The sequence below is a fragment of the Lycium barbarum genome, chromosome 1 (genome assembly GCF_019175385.1).
Source record: "Lycium barbarum isolate Lr01 chromosome 1, ASM1917538v2, whole genome shotgun sequence".
NCBI lineage: Eukaryota > Viridiplantae > Streptophyta > Magnoliopsida > Solanales > Solanaceae > Lycium > Lycium barbarum.
This window is the reverse complement of record NC_083337.1, coordinates 6,968,532-6,987,783: the sequence shown is the minus strand read 5'-3', so window position 1 is coordinate 6,987,783 and position 19,252 is coordinate 6,968,532. Positions and strand designations below refer to the sequence as shown.

Sequence of the window (19,252 nt, the reverse complement as noted above, 5' to 3'; positions counted from 1 at the left end):
TTGACCATCCACCCCCCACCACCCCGAACCCCACTTCCCACCTCATAGTGATCTGCTAGATTACATACAAATGCTCTTGAGATAATATGAATTTCTTACTTACCAATCACTAAAAAGTAAGAGAAACCCACTTGTTTTCCAAGAAACGTTTTCTAGAAAAACAGTTTTCTTCATACCAAACACACCCTTGGTCCTTTGTGAGATTGTCAATATCAATATTGTACCGATCGTATATGGAAGAAATAGAAAGTGAGAGTTGCAGCTGAGAAACTAGTCCAACTCTTTGAGTTGGCGCGTTAGCCTCGATTCAGTGTTTGTGCAATCCTATCTTTATTTGCAAGTGTGAAAGGAGCTGGTAGTGCAGAATTATTATTTATTATGATAGAGAAGATTTCTAACCCAGTAACAATCAGGCATATTCAACATGCTGCAAAGATTCAACCAATTACAAAGACAGCTGCTTGTTTTCATAAAAGGATTCTGTGTCGTCATGAATACCAAAGAATGCATTTGTTTATCTGAAAGAAATTTTCAATGAAAGAGAGACGGCTGTCGTAAAGTTCAATGTAATTTGAACTTGATCAATTCAAGTTGTATTTAAGGTTCCGTTAAAAGATGCAGATGCTTCTGCATTTCATTCAATATTTAAGTGGAGAAGTTTGATGAAGAAGAGCTCGCTGCCATCCGCAAAGGTGGCTCAGTTGGTTGAGCATGGAGCTTCCATAATGGAGGTCTCAGGTTTGAAACCCCCTGCCTACGACAGCAGGGGATTTGCCTTTTGGGTTGAGCTCGTCGCACGGGGCTTGTCTAGTGCGGGTTATCTCTCCTGTGTGGTTTGCGAGCTGTTGCACAGGAGCGGAGTTTACCTTGTGCGCACTCGAAAGGTAGCGACTGCGGGTTCCTTTGTCATCAAAAAAGAGCTCGCTGCTATTCTTCATCTAATACATGTTCAACTAAATCCTAATCTCCCGGAGGGAGTATATTAGGGACAGAATGTGTGATGTCGTACTCAATTAAGGACCTGTTTAGCTGCTGGTGGGGTTGCAAGGGAGCAAAATGTATCAAGAAGATATGGAGAACTATCCCAGCTTGCGCTGTTTGCAGTATCAAGAACATACTGTAAATCTTCGTGACAAACATAAACAACATCGATATTGGACACCTTAGCTAAGCGTATGTAATGGTGAGTGATGTTGTATAGCATATCAATCTTATCAAATATTTCTAAACAGTAAAGCACTTTTACGTTAGCCTTTTGTTCTTTTGACTAACACTTCCGTTCGGGAGGAAGGGAATAGGAATAGAAAGTTTAAGATGAGGTGCTTTTATAATATCCAAAAATCAAATTCTATGTTGATTCCTTTGAGTTTTACATGGTAATAGATTTTCACAAATAAAAGCGTTTACTTTGAATTACTCCTTTCGATTCTTGAAACTTTGAGGAAGCTGGTGGATTCTCTTTCCTTTGGAACTATCCAACAATACTTTTCTGATCTACAACGTTTAAAACTTGTCATTTGGTCCTCTAGACAATAACTACGACGAGGGAGCAATAATAGTCTAGAAGCACTATTATATATCTCCTTCACCAACTTTTGTCAATAACATAGGAGGACAGGACTACAAAGTGAAAAATTAGATTCGACAGAAGCACTACAAAGAGGAAAAATTTTGCTTCATACTAGTCATCTGTGTCAGAGAATATATCATCTAAAATCCAACTGACGGAAATGACTGTCAGATTGGAAAAAATTACATGGGCAGTAGAGCTTATCTCATATCAAGTTCCAAGTTCTCACACCTACTGCATGTAGTATTAGACAAGCATGTACATATTTTGCCTAGTTTTGTTTCCTTGACGCATATATCTACAAGACACATATATGAATCCCACTGAATATTGTATCGTTATGTTGGTAGCTTACATACATTTACAAGAACATTATTGTAGACTTCTCATGCCCTCCTTAATTCGAATATTATTGATTCACCAAGAGCCAGATTAGGAGATAGAGCATTTCCATTTACAAGAACTTGTTCCAGAAGATTCACTCGCACAGACTTGAATTTATAGTGCTGCAGTAAAAATAACAATTACTCCTTAGGGAGGGTGACAAAATTTGGCTGACAGATTATTGTAAATTACACAAGGAAGCAAATGGTTAATGTGATTATTATTCTTCTAGCACTAAACCTCCTATATCCAACTCCTCACATGCCAAAAGTAGCCACCCTAATTCATTTGGAAACTTGTTAATGTTATTTTATTCAGAAGTGGCAAGAAATGACTCCATGTTCATATTTAGAGAAGACTGCTCTGCTTCCAATTAGTTGCAATCAAGAAAAGGGCAGAATGAGACCAAATTAACTCCCTATTGACAGTAATTTGCCAATTTTACCATTACCAGTGACACCAAATTACCATTGCTAGAGGCTCAAGCGCACCAGTGTTATAAGGTAACAAGTCACTGAATTTAGTAGATCGTTATCTAATTTTATGTATTGTTTCCCTTATCCACGTGAAATTTTCATTATAACAAAGATAGCGGTCGAAAAGTTCTTTGTAATCTGAACTTGATCAATTTCAGTGGTATTTTCTTTGGGTATTATGCTTTGCACTGAGCTTAAACTTGGTAGTTTCTGTTGATTGCTTCAATTTCTTTATTTATTTATTTTTTTGACAAGGCAAGAATATATCCAAAACTGCACCAAGAAGCTGCAAAATATGTACAGCAAAACAATTCATCCTCCCTCTCATTAAACTTATAGGGAGTGTATGAAATCAGGGATAGAATTTACATCAATATCAAAAAGAGAAATTACACCAGGATTTTACAAGAGCAAACATCTACAGTTGAAACAAAAAATTGGCTGTCAATTTGGGTTTTGTCCGTAAAGCATCTCCCAAAAAATGCAGGCAGGAAAGTTGCGTACTTCGCCTTAATAGACAAATATCAGATGAGAGGAAATTTTAAATGATAGGATAAACTCAAGCTCTGCAAACAAGGAGAATACCACACCAAGTGAGACTATGAACTCTTGCGCATCATTGAAAAAGAAAAGTTAATCGAACTCTATATCCTCCAACAAGAGCAGAATGGACATGGAGGATTCATCCGACTCCAACTAGTTTGTATCGAGCTAAATTAGGTACTATGCATTTCCTTCATCACACGCCAATTTATACATCAGGGAGAAGTGTGCAAACTTCTGCCTATCAAAATCACAGCAATGAGATGAGACATAAGGCCTTATTGCCTGCCAACTCTTGGTTGAAGGGGTTTTCTTACTGCTACTAAAAGAGGTTTAAATGCCAGACAACTAACCTTAGTTAGTTCAAAAAATAAAAGCAATGAAAAGCAAAAGCAACATGTAGACAACTAAAAGCTATTTCAAATAGATCAGGACCTGGTGTGAATAGGTGATCACTTAAAGGGGAAAAATTGAAATTAGAAACGCTAATGGAAATTACCTCCACATCTGTCCTCTCTGCAACTAAGTTAACTATAGATAAAGACAAGTTATGTCGCTTGATTAGCATAACGGATCACAAAAATAAACTGGAAACACATCTAAAAGCAAAAAGAGTACATCAACTAATATAAGGCTCTCTCTCTCTCTCTCTCTCTCTCTCTTTTGCTATTGCTAAATTAGGCATTATGCATTACCTTCATCACACGCCATTATCAATATCGGGGCGAAGTATGGAAATTCTGACTATCAAATCACAATAGAGATGAAATGAGCTGGTAATAATGTGCATATACTTTAGCCAAATAGTCAGACCACTCCAATTGATGAGATGGAATGCCTTATTGCCTGCCAACTTTAGGTGAAAGGGGGTTTACTGCTACTAAATGGAGTGCCGGACTTCGTACACTTAAAAGGGTTAACCATATTTAGCTCAAAAAACAAAAACAATGAAACAGCAAAAGCAACATGTAGAGAACTAGAAGGGTTTGCAAATGGAACAGGACTTGGTGTGAAATTGGAAATGCTAATGGAAATTTCTTCCACCTTTGTCTTCTTTGCAACTAAGTTAACTATAGATAAAGACAAGGTCCATCATCTGATTAGGATAACAAATCACAACAACTAAACTGGAAATATATCATAAAGAGAAAACAGTACATTAACAACTAATATAAGGCAAACAAATGTAAACAAAAGTCTACCAAATTTGATAAAATATCAAACACTTCCATTATTCCATGAAACAGAATAAGCAGAAATCCATATTCCATGTCGATTGAACTTGATAAAATACCTCATCTTCTAATCACGTTCTTTATTGCATCGATAAACTTCCCATTCCTTCCAAGAATTCATCCGAAACAACACCATTCCCTTTCAGTAAAACAAGCGATTCCACGTAATTCTGAACATAAAATGAACGAGAGCTCCCTCGAATACCAAGATCCTTCTTGTCTCCACTATTCGGATCATAACAAACCATCTCATTCCCCTTAGTCGAAAACAAAACCTCACCGTTACTCCTAAATCCAACTACTTTCTCCATATCCTCAACCAAATTTATCCGATACAATCTACTCCAAGATTCCAAAACCCCGTAATTCTTCATCACCCACACTTCACACGAACCACCATCAATCTCCCTCTGATACTTAACAACACAAAGCAACCCCTCAAACACCATAACCGATAAATTCGTCGCGATCTCACTAACTAAACCCTCCGGCAACATAATCTCCTTAAACACCTCATCACCTACACTAAACGACATAACTAAACTCCGGACCCCACCGTTCGCGGGGTCCACATCATACGCTATCCAATGTACAGCTCCATTCAAGAAAACCTGTGACCACATAAACTCAACCAAACAATGCTTAACCTCAACTCCTATAACTCTCCTCCAAACCATAGTATTAATCGAAAAAATCTCAACTTCAGGTGGAATATTATACCTAGCAAAACCATCATCATTTTTTTTATGATACACAAGTCTAACCAACTTATACTCAACATCATCAACATTATTATTATTATTAGTAGTAGTAGTAGTACCACCAAATCCAAGAACAAACATATGGGGTGACTGAGGATTAATTAAAGGTAAGGGTAAAGTTGTAATCTTTTGAATAGAAGGATTCCATAAAACTAAACTTTTTAACTCACCAAACAAATCATCACATAAACAAACAACACCATTACATGTACCAACAATTCTAAAATACCCAAGTTGACAGTTTAATGGAAAATTCAATTCAGTTGAAAAATTCAATGAAAAGGGTGTATTCTTAATGTCTTGGAATAATGAATAATGTTCTTTATTGTGGCTATTGTTGTAATGGCGAACAAGAAGGGTATTTTGGGTATTCTTGATTTTTTGTGTGAGATAAGTGGAGATGAAAGAAGGTTTTGTGATTAAGGAATACCATGATTTAGAGATGATTAAGAAACGGATTAAGGATTTAACAGGGAGTTTAAGGAGGATTTCGATTAGTAAATCTGGTGGAAAGTAGGGGTTAGGATCACTCATTGATAAGTTTTTGACAGAAGGACAAGAAGAACCCTAGTTGTGGAAGAGAATTTTGGTTAGTTTTAAGATATATGGAGGGCCTAAAGTGTATGCTTTTACAGGAGTCCGAACCAAAATGCCCCAAAAAAATCACTTTGAATTAAAATATCCCAACAAAAAAAAAGTTACCAAAGTACCTTTAGCGCAGTATTTTACTGCGTTATAGCACTTCACGGAGACGGAACCGTTAAGTGCTATAGCGCAGTATTTTACTGCGTTATAGAATTTTTTTTTTGATACTTCTATAACGCAGTAAAAGTAAAATACTGCGTTATATAAACAGTAAAAAAAAAAAAATTGGCCAACTTTATTTTTTGTAACACTTAGTGTTATTTTTCATACTTTGACCAATAATTAGCCATGTGTCAAGACTCCGAAACGTCAATATTTTATATAGAATCTGATATTTTTTTCTACGTACAATAATGTAGGCTCAATACATCAAGGATTCGTAAACGTTCGGATCGTCATTTTAGGGGTTGAAAAGGTGCCCGAAGTAAGTTTTGTTTGAAAAAACTTAATGTTTTTTTCATACTTTGACCAATGATTAGTCGTGTGTCAAGACTCCGAAACGTCAATATTTTATATCGAACCTGATATTTTTTTCTGTGTACAATAATGTAGGCCCAATACATCAAGGATACGTAGACGTTCGGATCGTCATTTTAGGGGTTGAAAAGGTGTCCGAAGTAAGTTTTGTTTGATAAAACTTAGTGTTTGACTGTAAGGTTATTTTAGTCAACTTTATATGTCGAGAAAATTAGTCAGCTTTATTTTCAAAAATTGAAACCGCAGAAGTGAAATTGACATTCACAGCTACATTACCCCGGGATTTTTACGTTGAAATTTATTGCGTATCATCATCTTATAAGTAAATAAAACTGAAAATTTCACCCCAATTTGGGGGGAAATCGAAATTGAATGGGATAAAAGGTGTTTTTTTAAAAATCGGCTCGGCCAAACTGCCTTAAGGCGTTTGTCCGCATAGATCTCGAATAAATATGCAAGTTCAAAAAAAAAAGAGCGTAAAACGGACGTCCGAACGCAAAGTTATGACCATCTAAAGTTTGGCGACTTTATAACTAGTTTTTGTCCCTATATTTTTTAGAATTATATTTATATTCAAAATAAAGTTATGTCTTGATTAAAAAATAACACGCTTAAATCAAAATCTTAAAAAATAAAACACCCTAAAGTTTTCAAACAAAACTTACTTCGGACACCTTTTCAACCCCTAAAATGACGATCCGAACGTCTACGTATCCTTGATGTATTAGGCCTACATTATTATACGCAGAAAAAAATATCAAGTTCTATATAAAATATTGACGTTTCGGAGTCTTGACACACGACTAATCATTAGTCAAAGTATGGAAAAAACACGAGTCCGGAACCAAAATTCCTCCAAAAAAAACCACTTAGTGTTATTTTTCATACTTTGACCAATGATTAGTCGTGTGTCAAGACTCCGAAACGTCAATATTTTATATAGAACCTGATTTTTTTTTTGCGTGCAATAATGTAGGCTCAATACATCAAGGATTCGTAAACGTTCGGATCGTCATTTTAGGGGTTGAAAAGGTGCCCGAAGTAAGTTTTGTTTGAAAAAACATAGTGTTTTTTCCATACTTTGACCAATGATTAGTCTTGTGTCAAGACTCCAAAACGTCAATATTTTATATAGAACCTGATATTTTTTTCTGCGTACAATAATGTAGGCCCAATACGTCAAGGATACGTAGACGTTCGGATCGTCATTTTAGGGGTTGAAAAGGTGCCCGAAGTAAGTTTTGTTTGAAAACTTTAGGGTGTTTTATTTTTTAAGATTTTGATTTAAACGTGTTATTTTTTAATCAAGACATAACTTTATTTTGAATATAAATATAATTCTAAAAAATATAGGGACAAAAACTAGTTGTAAAGTCGTCAAACTTTAGATGGTCATAACTTTGTGCTCGGACGTCCGTTTTACGCATTTTTTTTTAACTTGCGTATTTTTTCGAGATCTATGCGGACAAACGCCGTAAGGCGGTTTGACCGAGCCGATTTAAAAAAAAACACCTTTTATCCCATTCAATTTCGATTTCCCCCCAAATTAGCGTGAAATTTTCAGTTTTATTTACTTATAAGATGATGATACGCAATAAATTTCAACGTAAAAATCCCGGGGTAATGTAGCTGTGAATGTCAATTTCACTTCTGCGGTTTCAATTTTTGAAAATAAAGCTGACTAATTTTCTCGACATATAAAGTTGACTAAAATAACCTTACAGTCAAACACTAAGTTTTATCAAACAAAACTTACTTCGGACACCTTTTCAACCCCTAAAATGACGATCCGAACGTCTACGTATCCTTGATGTATTGGGCCTACATTATTGTACGCAGAAAAAAAATATCAGGTTCGATATAAAATATTGACGTTTCGGAGTCTTGACACACGACTAATCATTAGTCAAAGTATGGAAAAAACACTAAGTTTTTTCAAACAAAACTTACTTCGGGCACCTTTTCAACCCCTAAAATGACGATCCGAACGTTTACGAATCCTTGATGTATTGAGCCTACATTATTGTACGTAGAAAAAAATATCAGGTTCTATATAAAATATTGACGTTTCGGAGTCTTGACACATGGCTAATTATTGGTCAAAGTATGGAAAATAACACTAAGTGTTGCAAAAAATAAAGTTGGCCAATTTTTTTTTTGTACTGTTTATATAACGCAGTATTTTACTGCGTTATAGAATTTTTTTTTTTGGTACTTCTATAACGCATTATTTTACTGCATTATAGAAGTACCAATTTTTTTTTTCTATAACGCAGTAAAATACTGCGCTATAGCACTTAACGGCTCCGTCTTCGGGAAGTGCTATAGCGCAGTAAAATACTGCGCTAAATATACTTTGGTAACTTTTTTTTTTGTTGGGGTATTTTGATTCCAGACTCCTTTTATAGTGTGACAAGGAAATATTTTTGGAAAAGACATAAATTACCTCCTAAATTATGTCCACATCTTGAGATGGTGAAATTTTACATATTTAGTCCCCGTCAAATATTTATTGAATTTTAGCTATTAGATTTGATAAAAAAGGTGAAAGTTAGCACCGCATTTAAAAGTACATTTTTTTGTAGTTTTTGCTGTTTTTTATTTATTAATAGAGTTTGAAGCAGTTTTTGAGGTGTAGTTTCTGTTATTGTTTAATATCTTTTTAGTGTGTAGTTTAATTTTGTGTTGCATATTTTAGAATTTGACGCACTTTGACGGTGTTTATGGTTTTTTTTTTTCCCTCATCAAATCTAATGGACATAAATTGTTAAATGTTTGGTACAGGTTAAAAATGTTAACTTTTGGCATTTTAAGACCAAAGTAATTCAGTGCATACTTGAGGGACTATTTTGAACCGACTCTCAAACATGAAAGACCATCTTTGTCATTTTCTCTGGAAAAAAAATTAACGTCTCGGAATAATGAATTGTGTTCTTGATTGTGAGTATTGTTGTAATGGCGAACAAGAAGGGTATTGTTGGTTTTCTGGGTGAGATATGTGGAGATGAAAGAAGGGTTTTTGATTAAGAAATACCATGATTTAAAGAAGATTAAGAAACGGATTAAGGATTTAACAGGCAGTTTAAGTAGGATTTCGATTAATAAATCTGGTGGAAAGTTAGGGTTAGTATCACTCATTGATAAGTTTTGAGAGAGAGGGACAAGAAGAACCCTAGGTGTGGAAGAGAATTTTGCTTTAGTTTCGATATATATGGAGGGCCTAAAAGTGGATGCTTTTATATTGTGACAAGGAAATATTTTGATATGTATAAAAAAATATAGACTATTAATATAGTCCCACAATTAAATTTGTTAGAAAATTTTATTTAGACACTCGAACTACGACTTATTATAATTGATTACCTGAGCACATGATAAATTGTTCTTATTAGATACTTTAGATTTAAATTTTTGAAAAACTTTTATGTGTGTTCTCAAATGCCCACTATGTAGATAAATTAACCATTTAAAGTATGTCATCTCCTTTAGTTATACGCATTAGCATTAATAAATCGTAAAACCCATTCATGTTTCAGTTGAGGTTGATGTGTATAATTAAAAGAGATGACATATTTTATGTGATTAATTTAACTATCTAATGGACACTTGAGAACACACGCAAAGAAAATTCAAAATTAAAATTAAAAGTGTCTAATAAGACCACTTTATCATGTGTTAAGATGTTCAAAAGGAACAAATTATAGTTCAAGTGTTTAAATAAAATTTACTGACAAGTTTAAGGGGCCGCCAATGTATTGAGACAATTATTTTGGGTAAATATATAATTACCTTCTGAATTAAGGCCTATATTTTCAATTACACATCCTACCTTGCAGGAGTTAATTACCCTTTTGAGTTATTTCAAAATGAAATATATACACTCCTAAAACTCTATAACTTAAAGTTATTTTTAAACCAGTATTTAATCTTTTTAAACCAGTTTTCTTCTAAAAGAACTCATCTTAAGTCCTAACAGCACTTCAGCTTATCATAAAAAGACGTTTGGTATTTCTTTGAGAACTTCGTTTAAATACTCTTTTTTTCTTCTTAACAGTCAATGTATTAGAAACAAAATAAGCAAATGTCCAATAAGATTTAGCAAATAAAATGTTAACATTGATGCGGAAATAGATAACACACTTTTAAAAGATGAAGCTTTGAACATATATAGAGAGGATGAATAGTAAGTTTTTGTGCACTTACATCATCAGGTAAAATTAACTTACAACAATATAACTACAATCAGACCTCTAAAACAACCATCCTACATAACAAAATTTCAGTATAATATCCAAAGTTTCAAGGTTATTACTCTATTTTTAAGGTTATTGTATTAGACTTGATATGAATACGGTCAAACTTCTCTATAACAACATCGTTTGCCGGGATATTTTTTGGCTGCTGCAGTAAATGTTGTTATAGAGGATATATAATATCAGTGGCAGATCCAGGATTTTAAGGTCCTGAGTGCTTGCCTTTAGTAACAAACGGTGATCGTCAAAAAGGCAAATCGGCAAGAATGAAAACACGATTGTGTTCACGTTAGGATAGTGAAGAGAAAGCTAAACGTTTAGACCTATGACGAACCCACTTAAAAATAGGTGTTCAACTGAATCCGTTTCGTCAAAAAATTGTATGTTATACAAAGGCGAGTGTCATTTAAAAAAGTGAAGCACTAAAATTCACTTAAAGCTACACAATACTGTGACCAAGTGGTTAAGCTGGTTTAGAACCTCGCGGAGGTCCATTGTTTAAGCTTCTTCAGTAGCATTTTCTCTTCAATTTTATAATTTTGTAATGCTTGTAAGGCGCTTCTGCAGCTTCATGATGTGTAGAACATGGGCCAAGTCAAATTATTTACTCTGTTAGCACTAGCATTAGTAATTTTACTTTAAAAACTTTACACGTCATCCGTAGTGAATTTTGTCTCTTTAATAGTTCTTAGTAAGACATGCAAAGGATACTTGTTGAGATGATCTATTCTATTTAGTTTAATTTGATTTGGTAGATGTTGACATTGCTTATTTGCCCGGTTTGCCTTATAAACCCTCTTCATTAAATCTTTTTTATTAATTTAATGTAGTTCATTACTCTTTCTTTTAATTGTTTTATGTTTGTAAATGACAGTCTTTTTAATCTATAAACATTCAAAATATTTAAATATTTAAAGATAGTTATTTGAAGTAGACTTGGAGGGGAGGAATCTAAAAAAGTAAGGTAATGTTCTAATTGAGAAAGGGAAGCCAGCTGTAAACAAGACTTATTTATTGTTACTAAGAAATATTTATTATTACCAAGAAATAAGAACCAGCAGACCTAAATAGAAAATGCTTTAAAGCCAGCATTTCATTAAAAAATGAAAATGCTCTATAATTGAGGATCGAACCCATATCCCTTGCTCACAACAACTTCAACTATCGCTCCAGAACCAGTGCACCTACCATTACTTATGTGCAATGGGTGCTTAGTAAGTATATATCATATATTTCTAAAGATTTATATATAAATATATAGTCCGAGACGACGTCAATGGGTGCTCAAGCACCCACCGTGATATACGCGGGTCCGCCCCTGTATAATATAACATAACGTGCAAATCGGTTCAAAAGATAATTTGGATATTATATTGAAATGTTCACGATAACAACATTTCGTTGCAGCAGCCAAAAAATATCCTGGCAAACGAAGTTGTTATTCAGAGGTTTGGCAATATTCATATCAAGTTTATGCGGTAAGCTTGAAAATAGAGTAATAACCTGCTATAATCACTATTAGTATCAAAATTCACTACATCATGTTACAAAACTTAAATTGGAAAAATAAAACTAAAGGAATACTTAAAATTAAAAATCCAACTTAAAAAAAAAATCCGACCTGCCGGATTCGAACCAGCGACCTAAAGATTACAGCAACTACTACAGTCTTCCGCTCTACCAACTGAGCTAAGGTCGGTTTTGCTGGTGTTGTGAGAGTCATTAAATCATATAACAATGTTAACACTCTTTCTTTTTCCTATTTACTTATGGAGTGAAATATCGATGACAAAAACTAAAACTTTTACAGATTAAAAATTACACGTCATTAATCTTTCATGTATAACAAATGCTTCAATTTTTTGAATTGGATTTAGGATAAAGTTATGTAAAATGTAGTATTACTTAAATTCATAATCTACTAAAACATCAGCACCATTGCTAAACATTTTCGTTTTTTTGTTATTCAATATGTACAAATATTAAATTTCAAATCGAGTAACTCGAATGGTCAGTGATAAATGATACCACGAACATATAAACTTAAAATCTTGAAATTGCCTTTGAGTGCATGGTTCAAAATTCCTTATGCCTTTATATGCTTGATCTTGATGTGAGATATTACTCAACCACATATAATAAAACAGATATGAGTTCAAGATACATGGCGTAGTCCCAGCTTACAGAGGACATGAGCGTAGATATGAGGTTTTGAAGGACACAAATTAGAGTAGAAGGTTAGCAGGTAGTTGAGTATTGTCCCGCTTATCCTTCCATACTAGCTAGTAGTCCTACTATTAATCTTGTAGCTTCTTGGCCTTCGATTTCTGTTCCTATTTGTTGTTCTTGTCATTTGACAATTGTATTACTTTGTTTCCATGGTTAATTTATTCGTTATTTCCTTCTTATCCTGCTTATAATTGCTTGGCATTATACAGAGGGTCTACCGGAAACAACCTCTCTACCCTCCTAAGGTAGGGGTAAGGTGTGCGTACATTCTACCCTCTCCAAACCCCACTTTGTGGGATTTCACTGGGTATGTTGTTGTTGTTGTTGAGTTCAAGATACAGGTTCAAACTGCGATACAATAAATTACACCACAAGGAAAAAGTAAAATTTGTAACGGAAGAATTTGTCACAATTCTATCACAACTTCGACTCTATAAGAATTGTGACAAATTTTTGGCCGTCATAAATTCACTTGTTTGTAGTGGATTTGTGACAGAATAACCGTCTCAATGAAAGACAAATTTTGTTAATCAATCGTAAAATATTTGATCAAAACTTGAATTAATACTGGAAGACACGTTATTTTTCTATGATCTGTCTTTGAACTAAAGCAAAGTCAATTACTTCTTCATGCTATGCCACATATCATTTGGTAGAGAAATTCTCTTTTTTTGCAATTTGCATAGTCAACCACATATTAGAAGTACAAAAAGAATTAAATTAAGTACTACGAAATAGCTAGGTTTTTATGAAGCTTTGGTTAGTCATCACATGTTCCGTTAGTCTTGAAGAAGCACACACAAAAAATGTCACCTCGCCCTTAACTTTCTGCACACACACTGCTTCAAAAGTCCTCTGGCAATGGGCCTTTCAATATGGTTGTACACTTATTTCTATGCATGGAACATTATGAACTTTTGTTATATTAATGGATGTCGCGCGTTATAAGTATAAAAAGTTGTTATAGAGAAGTAAAAATTACATAAAAGTTGATTCTAAAGAAAATTTAGCTATTATAATTTAATGCTATTATAACGAGTGAATGTTATAGAGAGGTTTGGATGTATGTAGCTTGGTGATACTTATTTTATTTCTCCATAAATAATGAAAATTTTCCATAATAATTGTTACCTTATTTGTTTCTCATCTCGCCCTTACTTATTATTTAATTATCATATTTTATCCTTTACACAATCATTCTCTATAGCTATGTCCTGTGCCCTGCTTGTTTTCGTAATATCATACGCTATTCTATTGTCGGTGTGTGGCATTATGAAATGACACGATAAATGATACTATTTGTCTGATCATTATAGCATAAAAATAATACAATACAATACTATTACGATACATTACGAAACGATATCCTCCTTCCGTCCAATTTATGTGATATAGTTTACGATACATTATGAAACGATATACTCCTTCCGTCCCAATTTATGTGATATAGTTTGACTGAGCACGGAGTTTAAGAAAGAAAGAAAGGCTTGTAAAACTTGCGATCTAAAAAAAGCCATAGTTATCTGTGTGGTCATAAATCATTTAATTAAAGATAAAGGAGGAAGTTTTAAGTAAAACTATTTCTAAATATAAAAATGTATCATTTTTTTTGGGATCGACTGACTAAAAAGGAAAGTGTATCATATAAATTGGGATAGAGGGAGTATGTAATAACCATTCAAACAAGTAGTAAGGGCAAGATAAGAAATTTAATGTTAAATTATTTCTAAAAATATAAGAAAATATGTACGAGGAAGATTCATCATGAATTATGTTGGCTGCCAAACCACGAACCTCCTTCTTTATTCTGGCCAGGATCGGCTACCTGAGCAAGCTCACACATGTGGAGTTGAGGTTAAATAGAACAATGAGGATTCATATAGCCGACCCCAACTTATTTGAGACTGAGACGTAGTTATTGTTTATACACAAAAATGTACGTACAAATGGAAGTCCATAAATATCTTTTGCTTTTGCGACTTTATCAAACATGTCTTCAAGTAGAAAGGAGAAATCTTAATTTCCTATTTAGTCAAGTAATAGACCAAGTCAAAGGCAAGTTGTTATATGAGGCAGAGGTGAGATACCAAGTGGCGAAAAAAAATCTTCCTCTTTTATCGACTGTCCTCAAGTTTGCTTGTGGAATTTTAATTAATACTAACAAGTGACTGGTTCACCTCTAATAATATTGCTTTCAAATCTTCACCAAACAATGAGTTTGGTTTGTTATTGTCTCTTAATGAAGGCATTTCTCTTGTTGCCTTCTCTCCCTCTTCCTCCTCCTCCGACGATTCATCTAGGACATGGCCATAAGCCTGTCATTCTAATTGCAAATATTACAAGGATTGAAGAGAGAAGGCATAAACAAGAGAGAGAGAAAACAAAGAGTAATTCAACCTACTACGAGAAGAAACAGAGGAAAAGAGATTATTGAAGGTGAGGCGAAGACCTTTTTTATCATAGAATTCATCAAAATCTAGAAAACAATAACAAAAAATTCAAAAAAAATGAATGACTTGTTCTCTCCTTCACTTAAAAAGTATCAGGACCTGAAACAACAGGTCCAGATGGATGATCTGGAAGCCGGTGCCGGAGGCATCGGTCCATCCCAGAACGAAAGCATTGACCTTGCTAAGTTCTTTGAGGATGTAGAGAATGTGAAAGAGGATATGAAGGAGGTTGAGAAGTTGTATAAACGATTGCAAGAATCAAATGAAGAGAGCAAAACTGTGCATAGTGCCAAAAAAGTGAAGGAAATTCGGGCTCGAATGGACTCTGATGTGACACTTGTCTTGAAACGTGTCAAGATCATCAAAGGAAAACTCGAAGCCCTAGAAAGATCCAATGCAGCAAATAGGAAGACCCCAGGCTGTGGTCCAGGATCCTCTGCCGATCGAACCAGGACTTCTGTAGTTAGCGGTTTAGGGAAGAAGCTGAAAGTTCTCATGGATGATTTCCAAGCATTGAGAGCGAGAATGAATTCAGAATACAAGGAGACGGTGGCAAGAAGGTATTTTTCAATTATGTAATCATTTCATCATCTAAACGTTTAAACTATTAGAGAGAACAAACTCTTCAAGGTTATTTTCACATGCTTGAGCGTTCTATTAGTAAGGTTATATTAAAAGGCTTTCATTTAATACGTATGACTATAATATAAATAATAGGAACATGGGTCTCACGAGCAAGAAAACGGATGCGTTCAGGTGAAATTTTACTTTAGTGAAATAAGAGAGCTAACACAACCTATTTCCTTAAGTTGGCTTCACCCTATCGATCTATTCATCTATTTTCTCAATTGAATCTCTCTCTTGTTCATAGATATTGAACCAAATCAACATCCGTTTATCAGTCGGATCTATTTGTTTATGTAATTATGTCTTCAACAGGTACTTCACTGTGACAGGAGAGAACGCAGACGATGAACTTATCGATAATTTGATATCAAGTGGAGAAAGCGAGTCGTTCCTCCAGAAGGCGATTCAAGAACAAGGAAGGGGACAAATTATGGACACAATCTCAGAAATTCAAGAAAGACACGATGCTGTGAAAGAAATAGAGAAGAATTTGATTGAGCTACACCAAATTTTCCTAGACATGGCTGCACTAGTGGAAGCACAAGGACAACAATTGAATGATATAGAGAGTCATGTGGCACATGCAAGTTCATTTGTTAGAAGAGGAACAGATCAACTCACAGAAGCTAGGGAGTTGCAAAAAAGCTCAAGAAAATGTGCATGCATTGCCGTTCTCCTTATCGTTCTGCTTATTGTTGTCCTTACTTTTCCACTTTGGTCTCCATTAATTACTAGCCGATTGTAGAAGATATTAAGATTAAAACAAGAGGAAAAAAGACCCTTTTGGCAATATTCCTTGTAAGAATTTATTTTATTTACATCTTTTGTTTTTGTGACAATACCTATAGAAGTAATTACTTCCGTCATGTTATAATGGATTGCCTCGTGTTGCACATATTGTGTAATCCTTAAATTAATTATGTACGAAAAATGTGTAGTTAGAGATCAGGCAATACAATCTGTTTGACTGCAAACAGTGACATACCCAAGATTTTGTGCAAGAAATGTCGGCTTATTATCATAGCTCGATTGTATGTGGATTTTGGTATGAGGCTGTAGAGTATCTAAGGCTTTACTTCATATGTTCGAAATTTATGTTTATTTTGCATTATATTCAGGCAACGTAACGTTGGTCTATTATATATGTGTATATTTTTTCTAAGAAGGATTTTGTTTGCCTATATATATTTAGTTAATGCTTTTGACGAAATCTGATGGAATAACACCCGTTGTACAAGGGTGTCTCCGCCATTGAACGCAAACGTTTAAATGCAGAGGTAGGTCAATGTTTTAAATGAGAGGCTGCACTTTTGCTGTTCAAAAATGTCGAGTTTGCATTTTTTTATTTTTTTCTGGAATATATTATATGTTCAAGTTCAACTATGTTCACTTACTTCGACAAGCTTGACTTTAATTGCACTAATAAATGGTCTAAGGGATGATTTGGATGTTTTATTAGAAAGGAGGGATACCTTAATACCTTACTTAAGGTACTGTTGATGTGCTTGAAGTCGAAATGGCCCTTCCTATAAGTGTTTCCATAGATTGCGAGAACAAAAATATTAGCTTAATCGTAAGTATTTGCAATATTAAACTTTGGAATTTGAACTCTATGCGAAATATTAAAACATTGATTTTAATGGATATTTCGAATAAAATGCTAGTATCTATTCACAAATCTTCAATTTTCACTAGCTTTTTTAAAGTGAAGTTCACAAGTTCAACCACAAGAGTACACATAGCTTATGAATAGTAAACTATGGCATTTGAGATATAATGTTACAAATTGAACGTCCAACTCAAAAGACTAGTTTATGTTAGTAAAAAAAAAATAGTACAATATTGATTCGAGCCAGAAAGTTAAAACAGTAAATAAATTATTACAAAATCATATTGTGGCAAGCCACTGCCATGAAAGCAATGCCCGATAGGGATGCAAATCGTTATAGCCGTCGCTCCCCAAGGTTCCACAGTCATTTTCAAACACGTGCACTCGTTGTTGAAAGTTTGGAGATTGCACAAAAAATATTGTCCAGAAAGTATTCCGAGAAGAAGAGATTATTTTTGGATGATTTCACAAAAGAAATCTCAACAGATACATATAGGTGGATGACAACATTTGGATAGTAAAGACCAAGATTAGAAATGGCTACACGTTCAATTGAATTGAATAAGGAAATAATATCAGTCAATTAATTTTGAGTAATGGGGAAAATATGTCAGCCAATAAATTAGGGATATAATGACGGGAATAATGGGCTTAGACTGTCCATTAATTCTAAGGAATGAATTTAGACAATAATCTGTTACATTTTTTTTGCGCGGAATGATCTTCATCAAAGGCACTAGTCTTTAATTTTTGTCCCTCAAATTGTTGGTCTTTAACTTTTGCCCTTCGCCTAAAACTCCATGGGTTTCCGATTCGAACCCCGCTTAGTCAAAAATTAAAAAAAAATCTAAGGCAGGGTTTTGGATTAGCCAGTCAAAGTTTTGGATTCAAACTGCATCTTATAAGGTAGAGTTTGGGCAAAAGTTTGCCTTAAGGCCTAACTTTTGTCCGAATAGGTCTAATTTTGCTATGAACCTCTGTCTTGCGAAATTTTCTTTTTTTTTTTCACCGAGCCGGGGTTCGAACCCAGAACCTTGGGGTATTAGGCGAAGGGCAAAAATTAAAGACCAACAATTTGAGGGGCAAAAATTAAAGACCAGTGCCTTTGGAGGGCAATCGTGCAAATGACCCAATCTGGTAAGCATATTTGGACAACTTCGAGTAAGCTCAAAATAGCAAAAATAATACTCTGTTGTGACCTGATTTGAATTAGGCCTCATGTATATCCCGCGCGCACCGGGGGGGGGGGGGGGGGGGGGGGGAGGGGGAAGAATTGACTCATTTTGCCTACGAAGCCCAATTCTCATGTGCACTAGACCACTCTCTTGTTCTAGTTCATTTACTAATCCAATAAAGGACTTCTCATTATAAAGTGAAAAGCAAAACTTTCCATGACCAATGAGGGAAATTTTGCATTTCATGAAGGACAAAAGAGAATTGAGAGAAAAAAACTCACAAGGAAACTTTGACTTTGAATTACCAATAAAAGAAATTACTATACATAATTTACACAGTTTATTAAGTGAAAGAGTTCATTCAGTCCTATAAACCCACTACTATTTCTGGTTTTATAATCAATGAAGGATACAATTATCACGTAACAATCACCCCCAATGTAATTGAGAACCAACAACATACTTGAAATTATTTGTCCATCGCCATTATAGCACTTGTACTTCCCTCACAAATCTTCCCTCTAAAGAATCACAATTATCCATCTTTTCAAGTCAGGTTTACTCCCCCCAAAGTTATAAAGCTTCTCAACGCCATAGGAAAAAAAATCACCTCAAAACAAATCTTATACGCCACATTAATATAAACATATACAAAATCACAACATCCATTCAATCACGACCTTCACTTCCATACCCAGTTTACTTGCTCTCTACTTCAAATTGGGTCCCAATATTCTTGAAACTCGAAGGCCAGTTCAAGACCAAAGCAAAAAACGAAGCTGGTCCCTTATATGATGGGTTCAAAATAGTAAAATTTA

General features: G+C 34.4%; 2 protein-coding genes and 1 non-coding gene across 4 annotated transcripts; 1 reads left to right on the top strand and 2 right to left on the bottom strand.

The window, feature by feature from the left end:
- Nucleotides 1–2,637: 2,637 nt before the first annotated feature.
- On the bottom strand, nt 2,638–5,576 carry LOC132630721 (F-box protein At3g07870-like). Of its 2 annotated transcripts, none has more exons than XM_060346288.1 (2): nt 4,268–5,576; nt 2,638–3,214 (listed from the first exon to the last, which is right to left on the bottom strand). In XM_060346288.1, the coding sequence occupies exon 1, from the start codon at nt 5,501–5,503 to the stop codon at nt 4,289–4,291; it is 1,215 nt and encodes a 404-aa protein (XP_060202271.1). In that variant the 5' UTR covers nt 5,504–5,576; the 3' UTR covers nt 2,638–3,214; nt 4,268–4,288. The 2 variants fall into 2 exon arrangements, with proteins under 2 accessions (XP_060202271.1, XP_060202277.1); XM_060346294.1 differs by having other exon boundaries at nt 2,638–2,996.
- Nucleotides 5,577–11,959: 6,383 nt separating this feature from the next.
- Nucleotides 11,960–12,043, bottom strand: TRNAY-GUA (transfer RNA tyrosine (anticodon GUA)). Its single transcript is given in 2 exon segments — nt 11,960–11,995; nt 12,007–12,043. It is a non-coding gene; the product is annotated as a tRNA-Tyr (tRNA).
- A 2,770-nt stretch (nt 12,044–14,813) lies between these two features.
- On the top strand, nt 14,814–16,468 carry LOC132625884 (syntaxin-124-like). The gene is made up of 2 exons (XM_060340524.1): nt 14,814–15,583; nt 15,963–16,468. Exons 1-2 carry the CDS (start codon nt 15,081–15,083, stop codon nt 16,393–16,395), a joined length of 936 nt encoding a protein of 311 aa, XP_060196507.1. The 5' UTR covers nt 14,814–15,080; the 3' UTR covers nt 16,396–16,468.
- Nucleotides 16,469–19,252: the final 2,784 nt, after the last annotated feature.